The sequence below is a fragment of the Rhincodon typus genome, chromosome 14, assembly GCF_021869965.1.
Source record: "Rhincodon typus isolate 14 chromosome 14, sRhiTyp1.1, whole genome shotgun sequence".
Taxonomy (NCBI): Eukaryota; Metazoa; Chordata; class Chondrichthyes; order Orectolobiformes; family Rhincodontidae; genus Rhincodon; species Rhincodon typus.
In genome coordinates this window covers 11,286,626-11,301,248 of record NC_063345.1, presented here as the reverse complement: position 1 = coordinate 11,301,248, position 14,623 = coordinate 11,286,626, and the positions used below count along the sequence as shown (strand labels likewise).

The 14,623-nt window shown below is 42.6% G+C and overlaps 1 protein-coding gene across 2 annotated transcripts in view; it reads right to left on the bottom strand.

Annotated features, from left to right (window-relative positions):
- Positions 1–14,623, bottom strand: part of si:zfos-2326c3.2 (mitogen-activated protein kinase kinase kinase kinase 4) — a 254,941-nt gene that overhangs the window by 187,049 nt on the left and 53,269 nt on the right. For both annotated transcript variants that reach the window (XM_048605155.1, XM_048605156.1), the window contains exon 3: positions 10,269–10,325. In XM_048605155.1, the coding sequence (XP_048461112.1) occupies positions 10,269–10,325 (57 nt within the window). The remainder of the gene's footprint in view (positions 1–10,268; positions 10,326–14,623) is intronic.

Sequence of the window (14,623 nt, the reverse complement as noted above, 5' to 3'; positions counted from 1 at the left end):
GAGATTGCTGCTGGAAGTGGTGGAAGGACAATTGAAAGGTTCCAGTACAAGCCTCTAAAACTAATAAACTGTAATAATAACTGCTGAATAATTATTAAACATAACAGGAGTTTGAATCTTTAAAAACTAGGCTCGATATTTATGAGCTATATGAGACGTATGATTTTATGGCCAAATAAAATGGGTCACTTTTTAATATAAAATTGACCTTTACACCAGTATGTATGGGTAATGCCAGTTCTTTCATTCTTTTTGTTTCTTGTTATATCATGGGTTAAAAATTCCGATACTTTAAATTGGGGAGCAATTTATATCAGAGGAAAAGAAGTGACTGGCATATGCAATTGTGAAGTGCAAGAAATCCCAGCTACCTATTATAAATTTTGCAAAATGCACATTGGTTCAAGTTAGGTAGCGCTCAAACCAGATTACAGGACAGTATAATCATATGGGAGTCAAAAAAGGACAAGAAGGTCATCCAAATGTCAGTCGAGCTGTCAGCATTCAATTCTTTATTAATCTGTTTATATTTAAACTAAACATCTGGTGCAAAATATCAACTCATTGCAGTCTGTGGGATGTCCTGTAGTATATATTTATCAAAGAGATGAACAATCCTATAGAAGGACCAATGTTCAAGTTTTCCATTTGCAATCATATATCTAAAGGGTCATTTCTCTTTCTTTATTCATTCACGGGATGAGGGCGTCAGTGGCTGGGGCAGCATTTATTGTCCATCCCTAACTGCCCAGAGGACAGTTAAGAGTCAACCACATTGCTGTGAATACGTGTTTAAGATAGTCACTGTTAAAACTATTAAGGAATTCACAAGAAAACTCATTACTTCGAGGACATAGAATTTGCTGTCCCACTGGAATAACTGAGGAGATTGACACCGACTCATTCAGAGGGTAGTTGGATAAGTGCGTGAGAGAGGGGGTATTAGAAAGAGCTGCTGCATAACAGCTGTGCTGGGGTTACCACAGCTTCTTCCGCTGGTGGATAGAATCATTAGTTTCCACGTGTTAACTTGACTTTCCCCATCGCAAACGCTGCCAGACTTGCGGAGTTCTTTCTTCTTTTGTGCTGTTTATATTGCCATTTTTGCAGTGCTTATTTTTTAAAAATATATGATTTTGGAGTGCAGATTGTTCCAGGAGATAAAAATGTAAGAAAGGTTTTAAACTTGCATCCCGGCTGTAGTCTGAAACACTACACCAGTGGTAAGACAATGGACTGACAAGATATCCACACAAATCTCTGATAAGCATTGGTAGCAGTTCACATAGCACCCCAACAAATTGACAGTAACCTATCAACAGAAAAGTAAGAATTACTTGCAGTTATATAGTGCCCTTCGCAGAGGTCCTAAGTCGGTGTCAATGAGTAGGCAGCATCTGCGCTCTGAGACCAGGCCTCGTGTACTCTGTCTATTTTTTCTTCTCCTTTTCTCGTCTTATTCTGTTTCTTTCAGTTTTTTAGTTTTTTTTTCTCACTTATCTTCTGGAGAGAGAACGGGGTCCAGAGCATGGCAGCAGTTGGTGCACGGCAACGAGGCAGCTAGTGAGACGGGTGGGACTCTAACACTTGGCACCATCGTCACGGGCCAGAGCAGTTGGCGGTGAGACGGTCAGTGACTCCCGGGTGGGCACTGGCAGGGTCGGTCAGTGAGCCCCCGGGTGGGCACTGGCAGGGGGCAGTCAGTGAGCCCCTGGGTGGGCACTGGCAGGAGGTGGTCAGTGACCCCTGGGGGGGCACTGGCAGGGGACGGTCAGTGAGTCCCTGAGTGGGCACTGGCAGGGGGTGGTCAGTGAGCCCCTGGGTGGGCACTGGCAGGGGGCGGTCACTGAGCCCCTGGGTGAGCACTGGCAGGGGACGGTCAGTGAACCCCTGGGTGGGCACTGGCAGGGGACGGTCAGTGAGCCCCTGCGTGGGCACTGGCAGGGGACGGTCAGTGAGCCCTGGGTGGGCACTGGCAGGGGACGGTCAGTGAGCCCCTGAGTGGGCACTGACAGGGGGCAGTGAGAAGGCAGCGCAGAGGAGAGCATTTCCAGCACAGGGAGTGTGAGTGTGAGTGTGAGCCCTCATGGGCAAAGCCCAGCATGGAGCCCATAGCTAAACTTCTTACTTTGTCTACTTTATACTAAGAAGAACTGTAATGTCAAACTTTTAACTTATTTCTTTATTTTTCTTCTTTGTACCTAAGATGACACAAGGAATGGTGACTTTGTAGAATTTTCAATATACTCCTCTATCCCTGTACTTGAGTACACATGACAATAAAACCTAATTCTAATTCTAATTCTAAAGTATTCCGCAGTCAAGTCTGACCAAAGTTAGATGACTGCACAGTATGTGAGGAAAGGAGTATAGAACTGATCTATTTCCTTTGTAAAATACACCACACTGTTTTAGATATTTTCTAGTCAAACTGTTCAGAGATGTCAGTACACAGCTCTGGAGTAGGTGGGACTTGGACCCAAATCTACTAGCTCTGAGGTAGGAACAACATCATTGCATTGAAAGAGCCCTAAAAGCAGCTCTTGGTGGGGATTGAGCTCACAATCTTGGCATTTTAGAGGCATCTGTGCTGCCATGTAAGTACTGAGTGCTGATCGACTGCACCACATGGAAAATAGTAACTCATTAATTGTCTCTTTCCGCACTGTGGATATATTCTAATCAACCTGCTCAGAGATGTTGTTACACACATCTGGAGCAGGTGGGATTTGAACCTGGGTCTCTATCCCAGAAATAAGGACACTACCACTTCACCATCAGAAACCTCAGCACGCTGCATTATGGTCACTTTACTGATTCAGGTTGCTTGTTGCAGGATTTGGGCTTTCTGCCAACTGTAGGGACTATTGTCTCACTTCAAATGTTTTCATTCCCCCCTTCCTATTCTCCCAAATGTTGTACACTAACTCCAGTCCAGCAGATATTATATCATTGGCCAAGTATTTTGACCTCCACTGGACTGTATGGATGAATTGTGTGCCTTGTTGGCATCTTGCAAAACATGTCTCTTGGGGATTGGCTACTGGTTGCTGCAAGAAGAAAAGGGTGTAACAAAAAGGCTGAACACACAACCAGATCACAAACACTGCCAGGAAACATGTCCATCACCCAACTATTCTTGTCGCCTACACCAGCTGCACAAACAAACAAAGAGGAGGCAAAGTCGATCACCGAAATGTAAAATTCCCCAGCTGAGGTTGGGAAATCACCCACTCTCCAAGATGGAATTTCTCCAGATTTCTCACATTTAGCTCCTCTCAGCCCATAAACAAAAACTAGCATGCACAAAAAAGGAACAATTTCTTTTCTGTTTTCCCAATGCCATTTGGACCCATCCTGACTGCTGTGCGTAAATTGTATTCCACTTGAAAAAGATGTTTGTCATTTTACAAATGCAGCCCCTCCCCCACCCCACATGCCCTCAGACATCCATCCTTCCCCTATTTGTGTCAAGAAAAGACAAAATGATACATCATGTTAAAAAAAATGCTCATGAACTGTGGATTTCAGTGGCTAGGCCAGTATTTATTGCCCATCTCTAATTGCCCAGTGAGCAGTTAAGAGTCAGAGATAGTAGGAACTGCAGATGCTGGAGAATCCGAGACAACAAGGTGCAGGGCTGGATGAACACAGCAGGCCAAGCAGCATCATAGGAGCAGAAAGGCTTTTTCAATAGGTCTGAAGTAGACACAAAGAACATTGGAGAAACTCAGCAGGTTTGGCAGCATCGTAGAGACAGAAACAGAGTTAATGTTTCCAGTCTAATATTACTCTTTTTCGGAACTTCCAAAGAAATTTGGAGTCTTGTTGAGGCCAGACCAGGTAAATCCGGTAGTTGCATAAAACTTTAGTTCGACTACATTTGAAGTATTGTGTGCAGGTCTGGTCATCACATATGAGGAAGGATGTGGAGAGGGTGCAAAAGAGATTAACCAGGATATGACAACAACAAGAGATAGTAGGAACTGCAGATGCTGGAGAATCCGAGACAACAACAACTTATGTTCTGAAAAAAGGTCACTGGATCCAAAAAGTTAACTCTGATTTCTTTCCACAGATGCTGCCAGACCTGCTGAGATTTCCAACAGTTTTTGTTTCTGATCTCCAGCATCCGCAGTTCTTTGGTTTTTGTTTCACAAGGATATTGCCCGGATTGGAGCGTATTAGCTACAAGGAGAGGTTGGATGAACTTGGATTGTTTTCTTGAGAGCATCGGAGGCTGAGGGGTGACCCGATGGAAGTCTATAAAATTTTGACAGTCATTGACAGGGTGGATAGACAGAGTTTCTTTCCCAGACTGGAAATGTCAAATATTAGGGGGCTATTGTTTAAGGTGAGAGGGGAAAGATTTAAAGGAGATCTAGAAGGAATTTGTTTTTTTAGACAGAGGGTGGCAGTTGCCTGGAAGATGGTAGAAGCAGATATGATAGTGATGTTTAAGACGCACTTTGACAGATGCCTGAACAGGCAGAAAATGGAGGGATATAGACTACTTTCAGGTTGATGGGATTAGTTTAGAATGGAATCATGGTTGGCACAGACATAGTGGGCCAAAGGGGCTGTTCCTGAGCTGTAATCTAAATGCCAGATTTCCTCTCCTGAACAGTATTTCTATACCACGTGGATTTTTCATAACAAGTGATAGTAATCACTTGGTCACCATTAGACTAGCTTTTTCAATTTCATTCTTTACCAATGTGGGATTTGAACCCCTGCCCTCAGAATATTATTCTAGGCTGTTGGATTACTAGCCCAGGAATGTTACCACTGTGCCAATACCTCCACTCCAGAGATAACAAGGTGTAGAGCTGGATGAACACAGCAGGCCAAGCAGCATCATAGGAGCTGGAAGGCTGACGTTTCGGGCCTAGACCCTTCATCAGACCCTCCCCTCCAGAGTTAGCTTCTTCATTCTTGTACTGTGTCCTTCCTGAGAAAGTGGGCCAAACATTTTCCATGCAGCGTCGGAGGCTGAGGGATATCCTTATGGAGGTTTATATAATCATGTGGGGCACGGATAGGGTAGATAGGCACGGTCTTTTTTCCGGGGTGGGGGAGTCCAAAAAGAGAGGGCATAGGTTTAAGGTGAGAAGGAAAGATTTAAAAGGGACCTAAGAGGAAAATGTTTTCATGCAGAGGTTGGTGCATGTATGAAATGAGCTGCCAGAGGAAGTGGTGGAGGCTGGTACAATTATAGCGTTTAAAAGGCATCTGGATGGGTACATGAATGGAAAAGGTTTAGAGGGATATGGGCCAAATGCTGGCAAATGGGACCGTATTAATTTAGGATATCTGGTCAGCATGGACGAGTTGGACCAAAGGGTCTGTTTCTGTGCCATACAACTCTGTGACTCTATGTGAGGGCAACAAACCCATCTTGATTGTCTTTAAACTGAAAATAGTGCTCCGAATGTCCTAACATAGATGGAGCTTGGGCTGCTGGCAATAACCAAGACAGCAGACCACAACCAGATAAGAGACCTCAAAACAGAAAGGGAACTGTGAAGCACACAAGCTAGGATGTGGGCCCTATTTGAACATTGGCACATTCAGGGGCATAAAGCTGCGAAGAATTTGAACTAGCTTGTGAAAGAAACAAAGTTGAACACCAGATAAAGCCAGCAAATGCATGTTGGACAAAAATACAACAAGCTGTACATCTCGGCTGGGGTCAATGAGAAGTCATTGCTCACCACATTTCAGTTTGACCTGAAAGAATGCTGATCTCATCTGCCCACAGTTGAGAGAATACTAACCACGCGTGATGTGATACCATGCTCTTCGCCTTCTTGTCAAACTGAATGCACAATATAGACAGTTTATGTGAAGAGTCAAATAAGAATTCAAACCCTCAGTGAAGGGATCTCTCTGATTGCCTGCTTGCACGCTGCTTTCAATCACAGGGACTATTTCACTCACCACAGGGGGCTTGGGTTCTTTTTCTCTTTGCTGGTGATAACATTTGCTCTGTCAAGTGCAATTAAAATATCGAAAGCAATCCATCACTGGAAGACTCAATTCTAACCACTTTCCCATTAACTTAACAGTGAGAGGAAAATGACCCAGATCCTTGCTTCCTGTGAAGGAGAGGAAGGATGCTGTGTGAGAAAAAGGAGCAAGACAACGCAATGTGCACTCAGTGAAGAGGAAATGATGTGACCCCAGCAGGAGCAGCTTGGTGTGGCTGGAAGTCGCATTACTCATTCTTATCTGTTAGCAGTTTCTGAACTGGAGCTGGGCTCAAAAGAGGGATTTTCTGCAGCATAACCTCTGGCCATCATTTTATCCCTGTTTTATCATTGTTTTTAACGTACATGCATTCTTTGCAGTTCAAAGCAGTTGCTGTGGCCTGAATAGCTCTAGTTTTCTTGGTAGACATTTATAAAGTGGAGGAGCCCAAGGCTCCAAAAGCTTGTGTTTTCAAATAAATCTGTTGGACTACAACCTGGTGTCGTGTGGTTTCTGACATTTATAAAGAAAACTTCCTGCTGTCCCTTGAGACCTTGCTACAGATTGAGCCAAGATCCTCTTCATCCCTGAACTAATCCTAGAATTCAGCCAACTTCACCAAATGCAGGCCACAAAGTATCCCAGAGTGCATTGCGAAAATGGTGCCAGAATCTGAGAGCAGGAATGAATGGTGATGGCCCCTCTGGATTTCATGGAGAATGCGTCCAGTCATCACTAAGACACAATGTACAGTTAATTGATGCTTTTGTTGACCTTTGAGTAACTATAGTTCTGTTGATTGATCGATATGCCTGAACACGTTCCAATAACTGAAGTGCTGGCCTGCCAATTGCTAGTGCAGTTAACAGTGATTGATGGCTTCCCTGGCCAACTTTAGAAAGTTTTCACCTTCATGCACGCTGTGCTCCCAAAGCCCACTTGTGAAATTCAACAACTAAACAAATGATGTCCTTTCCACATTCACCTTGTCAAAGCCATTCAGGATCTTATACACAGAGGTTAAGAACAGATCTGTTACAGTTTACATGAGTATGCAACTATCGACTTGGATACAAACCCAAAAACTCCACATAAACATGTGTCCTATTTTGAAGATGTCATTTATTCCATAGGTATAAAACGCAATGTAAATACAGAAACATAGAAAATAACACCAGAAGGTGGCCATTCAGCCCTTCATGCCCACCCTGCCATTCAATATGTTTGTAGCTGAACATCCAACTCAATGCCCTGTTCCTTCATTCGCTCCATTCTCTTTAATCCCTTTATCCCTGAGAACTATATCTGACTCATTCTTGAAAACATTCAATATTTTGGTCCCACCCATTTTCTATGGTAGAGAATTCCATAGGCTCACCAAACTCTGGGTGAAGAAATTTGTCCTCATCTCCAATCTAAATACCCTACCCCATGTCCTTAGACTGTAACCCATGGTTCTCGACTCCCTAGCCATCAGGAATATCTTTTCTGAATTTACCCAGTCTATTCCTATGAGAATTTTATAGGTCTCCATAAACTTCTCCTACATTCTTCTAAACTCCAGTAAATATAGTCCTAACCGAACCAGTCTCTCTTCATTCATGAGTCCTGCCTTTCCAGAAATTGGTTTGGTAAATATATGTTGCATTCCTCTGTAGCTAGAACATCCTTCTTCTGATATGGGGGCCAAAACTGCACACAATAGTCAAGGTGTGGTCTCACAAAGGTCTTGCACAATTTCAGCAGGACAGCTGACGTTTTGGGCCTAGACCCTTCTTCAGAAATGGGTCTAGGCCCGAAACATCAGCTTTCCTGCTCCTATGATGCTGCTTGGCCTGCTGTGTTCATCCAGCTTTACACCTTGTTATCTCAGATTCTCCAGCATCTGCAGTTCCTACTATCTCTCTCCTTCAGCAGGACATCCATGCTCTTGTACTCAAGTCCTCTTAATATGGAGGCCAACAAACCATTTGCCTTCTTCGTTGTGTGCTGTACCTGCATGCTTACTTTCAACAGCTGGTGTTCAGGGACACTCAGGTCAGATTGCATCACCCCTTTTCCTCAATTTAATGCCATTCAGACAATAATCTGCCTTCCTGTTTTTGCAGACAAATTGGGCAATCTCACATTTATCAACATTATACTTCATTTTTGATGCATTTGCCCACTCACTCAACTTGTCCAAATCGCACTGAAGCATCTCTGCATCCTCCTGACAGCTCACCCTCCAACCTAGCTTTGTGCTGTCTACAAACTTGAAGTTTTTACATTAGTTGTTAAATTACATCTAAATGATGAATATATATAGTGTGAATAGTGGTTCTAGCACTAATTCCTGAGGTACCGCAATAGACACTAGTTGCCACTTGGGAAAAAAACACACCTGTTTATTCCAACTCTGCATTTTCTGTCTGCTAACTAGGTTTCTATCCATGTCAGTACACTATCTGTAATCTGTAATGTGCTTTAATTTTACATGCCAGTCTCTGTGGGACCTCGTTGAAAGCCTTCTGAAAGTCAAAGCAAACCACTTCTAATGGTTCTACAAGCTATGCAACAAGCTGTCATACAAAATGCAGTTAACATTGTTTATATACAATATATACATACTGATTGTACAGCTACAGCACAGCAGGCTGGGAAGTCAGATCCTGACTGTTGTGTGGAAAATTACAAGGGGCATGGATAGGGTAGATAGGAAAAAAAAAATCTCCCCTTAATAGAGGGGTCAATAACTAGGGAACATAGATGTATAGTGAAGGGCAGAAGGTTGAAACCTTCACCTTTACCTGGCTTCCTTTTCTTCCTGAGTGTCATAAACTTCTCAATATTCAAAACACAACCCATGTTATCTTGCAGTCAGCTCTATGTAATGGGTAATGGCTTCAGATTGTGCTTATTTACTTCCATCATGCTATCAATTTGTTTATTTTCTTGTGAATGCTAAACATATTCAGGTGTCTTTAGTTTTTTTGTTATTTTGGATTGTTGGTGTATTCCTAGGTTTTATTTTCTCTGTCCCCTCCTAGCATTCTCTGATTCTCATTTCCCAAATTTCTATTTTTTTTCTCTTAACCTTTGAAACATCACATCTTTTCACATTGGGGAAAGACCTGAAAGAATCGAGGATGCTGTAAGTCAAAAACAAAAAACACAAACTGCTGGAAAGGGTCAGCAGATCTGGCAACATCTGTAGAGAGAAATCCTCTGAGGAGGGGTCACTCCACCTGAAACATTAACTCTGATTTCTCTCCACAGATGCTGCCAGGCCTGCTGACCCTTTCCTGCAATCTCTGTTTTCACGTTAAGGCCCCAACCTCCAGTACTGAGTTTCAAACTCTTTCTACTCCCATAATTATAAGGTTTGCAAAAATACTTGTCCCAGCATATTTCAGATGTAAACCATCCCAGTCGTACAGCTTGACTATTTCCTCGTACTGGTGCCAATAGCCCACAAACCTGAACCCACTCCTCCCAAACTAGTCTTTGTGCCATGCATTTGTCTTTTTTTTTAAATAGCCTATGCCAATGTTCACATGGCTCAGGTAATAATCCAGGAATTGTAACCTTAGAGGTTCTACTTTTTGATTTAGTATCTAGCTTCTCATACTCTTTATGCAGAACATCCTTCTTAGTTCTATATAGGTCATTCATACCTACATGAAACATGACCGCTGAATCTCCTCTTCCTATTGCAAATTCCCTTTCTTCTCCTGGGCAGATATCCCTCATGCTAGGCAATCAACACAGCCATTTGGATTCTTGCTCTTTACTACAGTGAATGGCATCAATCCCCCTCACTCAACTATCCCCTAATTTTACTGCAACATTCTAGTTGAATGGCTTCCTGTACCTCAGTGTTATGGTTAGTAATACATGTTATGTGCCAATCAGGCTAAGAGAACATCAAACCAATTGGACAAGTGCAGAGGTTTGTCTGTCCTCTGTGTTCCCTTACCTGCCTTAATGCCAGGCAGAACCCCCCCATCCCAGATTCACTGACTAAATCAGAAGACCCTGTCCTAAGTGATATGACTTTTGGTTTTGTATGTTTGTAGGTAATACAAAGGAAATTAAGTGCTCCTAAGAAGCTTCCCTGCATGAGTCTTGTCTCACCCCAAGTTAACGCGGTCTCTTTTGAGAAAGTCTGACAAAATAAATATTCAAAAGACTTAAGTATCCAGAGGGGATCATTCAGATTTCACATACAGAGCACTAGATTTTGAATTCTTTTTAATATGATAGGAATATATTAAAACTCATTAGGAAACCTACATAACCATAAATTGAAAACTCACTTCAGTTACATCCATGACCTTAATCGCTGCCAGCTGCCCAGTCTTGACATGACGCCCCTGAAAGAAAGACAGCAAACTGTGAATTGACAGGAACGAGTCTTGTGAATTTTACTGATATAGTGAATGATACATGTGTTCGTATAGTCTCTCAATTAAAACAAAAATATTTTTGAACTGCAATGATGGGTATCGTATTCGCAAATCAGTTACTGTGAAAAGTACAGTTCTTCATTAAATGTAATATGATTCAATATCCCAGCAGTTGTAATAACATCATTAAAAAGGACGATATTACATCGCAGAATCTTACAATACTGAAAAATTGGCTTAGAGACATTTTATGCTACAATAAAAAGTGAGTTGAAGGGAATGGATTGCTTCTACCCCCTCAATGCTCACAGGCATAATACGATCTTCAATTATATATACTGATGACTCCCAATAGCTTGCATACAGTGACACAATATTCTCAGAAGGCCTGCAGATGATTTTCTCATGCTGCCACCAATTGAAACCCTTAAATAGGCAATTATTAGCCAATTAAGAGTCTCACCCACCACTGCCAGCATTAACCTGACAGTAAGCAAAAGGCTTATAGCGCAGGTAGCACAAGGAATAAATGGGGTTCCCTCAGTGCAGTACTGATGGTGTGCTTGCTCATACAAAATGTGTATTCATTTCACTATATGATTAAGCTAATAGTTATGTTATTACAGGATGCAATGTCATGCAGCAACCTTCTTAGTGAGTTCCCACTCTGGGCAGTACATGTAACAACAGCAGCAAGAAGAAGACTCCATCAAAGATCTGTACACAAACTCTAAGTCTGTATTTGTTTTTGTCTAGAAAGCAATAATGCATGTGCCTGACTGAGAAAGTCAGGTTCCTGGTATCAGGAAGTGGTGGCGTTGAGGAGTGTTGGGGCCCTCTCAGAGCTATCCACTTTCCTAATCCTGACATCTCTCCCATGTGACTAGCGTTACCAACTGCCCAAGGCCCTTTTCGATCTGAGGACTCGCCGTACCCCCAGTAGCCCCTGCCAAACACTGCAATGCTGCTGAGCACAAGACAGCTGCTAACATCTGATTGGCAGGTCAGCTCTCAGGTCCTTGATGCTGAGGAAGGTCCACACTGACCTGTCAAGTGGCATGGAGCGCGTTCCTGAAAAGAGCAGACACAGGGACCTTGCCAGCTTTCAGGTTGGCGGGCAAGACCCCCGTTGCCATAAGGTTCCACCCATATTTTGTATAATCCTGTTTGCTGGAGAACTTAACCTAACTTTCTTCAGGAGACTTCAGGTGGAATCTTATTGAGGCTTTTGGGATCTCGATCTGCATAGCCCATGAGGGATCTGCTCACCCTTTTCCAGGGAAAGCTCACCAAACTGCATGCCAATCAGGCACTGGTTAAGACAACCTCTCATCTCAAAACCCACCCAGATTGCCACCCAGGAAGAGCTGCAGGCTGATTAGAGCTGACAGCTCTTGAACTCAGAGGTGTCATCTGTGGCTGTTTGTGGAAGAGCATCCCCACGGTCCCAGGATCACAGAGGACACAGGACAAGGTTAAGCATTTTGTGGAGATGGGAGTGAGGTCATGGTAGGTGTTGAAGGATGGGGTGTTGGTATGATTCTAGGGTTGTGACTTGCAGAGATGGGAGGAAGGTGAGAATGTCAGAAACAGGGACAGAAGTTGACTCTCATTGCCCTTCCCTGCAACACCCCATGACCACATCACAAGTGTATTATGTGATTCTGTGAAGTCCTGCCTTAAACCTCACATCCCATTCAATCCAGGCCATTAGGCCTCACAGTGGTGTCAATTTAACGGGGGGAATTTATTGGATTAGACATCAGACAAAAAAAAACAGTTTCTCAAACATGATGTGGACTCATTACACCCACCACAAACTCCATCCCTTTCCTGATTGTTAAGTCAAGCTGAAACAGATGGTGCGCAGTTCCAAAGCTCTATTTTATCTATAACTGAGTTTCCAGCCCCATGTCCCAATTATCTTCAAATCTACTTATGTTACCTCACCCCATTCATTGCACACCATCATTGTTGCAGAAATTCTGATTAGCATTACCAGTGCTGCTTTTGTTGGCTTCTCCAGTTAACTCTTCACAGGATTATGCCAGACAATATATCTTTGCATAATCATGGAAAATAAGGAACATATCAAGAGAACGACACTAACTTTTTCATCATCATTAACATAACTTCAGCAGCATTCCCTAATCTCAGCGAGAACCTTCACCACTTCCCTTTCAGCAAATCTGACTGTTCCCTCACAATTCTGTCGTGCTTTATTTTCATTTGATGAAATAAAGAACCTGTCAAATTTTGCATCAAACTTAATCTCACCAAGCATTTGCTAAAACTGCCTTTTTGTGGAACTAAAGAGGCCTACATGCCAAAGGCAGGAATATCTGGTTAAGTTTACAATTGTCACACACCCAGGGCACTCTGCCTTCTTAGCTGTCATGCAAGAAACTCACAGTATTTATGGGAATGAACCCAAAATGTTATGAAGTGCTAAAATAGTAGAGAATATTTGATATAGGAGCAAAACATAAGCTGGAGTAAGCCATTCATCCCCTTTGAACCTGTTCTGCCATTCAATAATATCAAGGCTGACTGGATTGCGGCATTAACTCTACTTTCCTGTCTGTCTCACGTAAACTTTGATTGTTGTCAATCAAAAATCTGTCTAACTTATCTTCAAATATAATCAATGCTGTAGCCTCCACTGAACTTCAAATACTAATAATCTATAAAACCACAATAAATCAGAACAAGAGTGGGCCATTTGGCCCCTCAAGCCTGCTCCATCATTCAATAGGACCATAGCTGATCGAAAGTTCCTTACATTCACTTTCCTGCCCTTTCCCGGTATCCCTGATTCCCTAACTGATCAAGAATCTATCCCAGCCTTAAATGTACACATGGACTCAGTCCCCACAGCTATCTGTGGTAAGGAGTTCCAAAGACTCACAACTCTCTGAGGGAGGAAATTCCTCCTCATCTCAATCTTAAATTGGTGCCCCTTTATTCTGAGACTATGACTCTGGTCCTAGACTGTCCCATGATGGGAAGCATACTTTGATAGAAGAAATTGTAAGACCATAAGACATAGGAGTAGGCCATTCAGCTGTTTGAGCTTGCCTCACCATTCAGTGAGATCATGGTTGATCTAATGATCCTCAACTCCACTTTCCTGTATTATCCTCACAATATTGAAATCCCTTAATGATTAAAAATCTATTTATCTCAAAACTTGAATATTCTTAATGACCCAGCCTCTACGGCTCTTGGCAGTAAAGAATTTCACAAACTGTCGAGCTGGAGAGAAGAAATTCTTGTCCATTTGTGTTTTATATGGGTGAGCCCTTATTCTGAGAGCATGACTCTAGTCCTAGAATCTGTCACAATGGGAAACCACCTCTCCACATCTTATCTGCCACACCTAAGAATCTTGTATGCTTCAATAAGATCTCTTAAAAACCCGGGAACCAATTCAGACTGCCATATGACCTTTAAAATTTGGAGGACAGTCTTATTAGTTAAATCTCTTCTGTATCAGTTTTCTGCCTTGCAGTATAGAACAAGAAATAGAACAGTACAGCACAGTACAGGCCCTTTGATCCACGATGTTGTGCCAACCTATTATCCTACTAAGATCAATCTACCCTGCATACCCTACATTTTACTAACCTCCATGTGCCTATCCAAGAGTCGCTTAAAAGTCTCTAAAGTATCTGAGCCCACTACCACTGCCAGCAGCGCATTCCACATGCCCACCACTCTCTGTGTGAAGAACGTACCTCTGACATCTCCCCTATACCTTCCTCCAATCACCTTAAAATTATGCCTTAGAACATAGAACATGGTCTATTTAAATGTGAACTCAAACAACTCCAAGCTTTCTCTGTTCCCTTTACAGTTATTTTCTCTTTATTTCACCAGAGGGGTCTCAAGAGATTTTTATTTGTTCATTCATGGGACGTGGGCGAGGCCAGCATTTACTGTCCATCCCGATTGCTTAGAGGGAAGTTAAGAGACGTGTACATTGTTTTGGATCTGGAGTCACATGTAGGCGAGGCCAAGTAAGGACAGCAGTATTCCTTCCCTTTAACGAAGGGTATCAGTGAACCAAATTGATTTTGTAATTGGTTTTTACAATTGACAGTGGTCAGCACTAAGATAGCTTTTGATAGAATTCAAATTTCACCATCTGCAGTGATGGGTTTCAAACCCCAGAACATGAGCCCAGGGTTCTGGGCAATGAGTCTGATGAATTACCACTACCCCACCTTGTAGTCATGCCTGACTGTCTTGGCACATCTCTATAT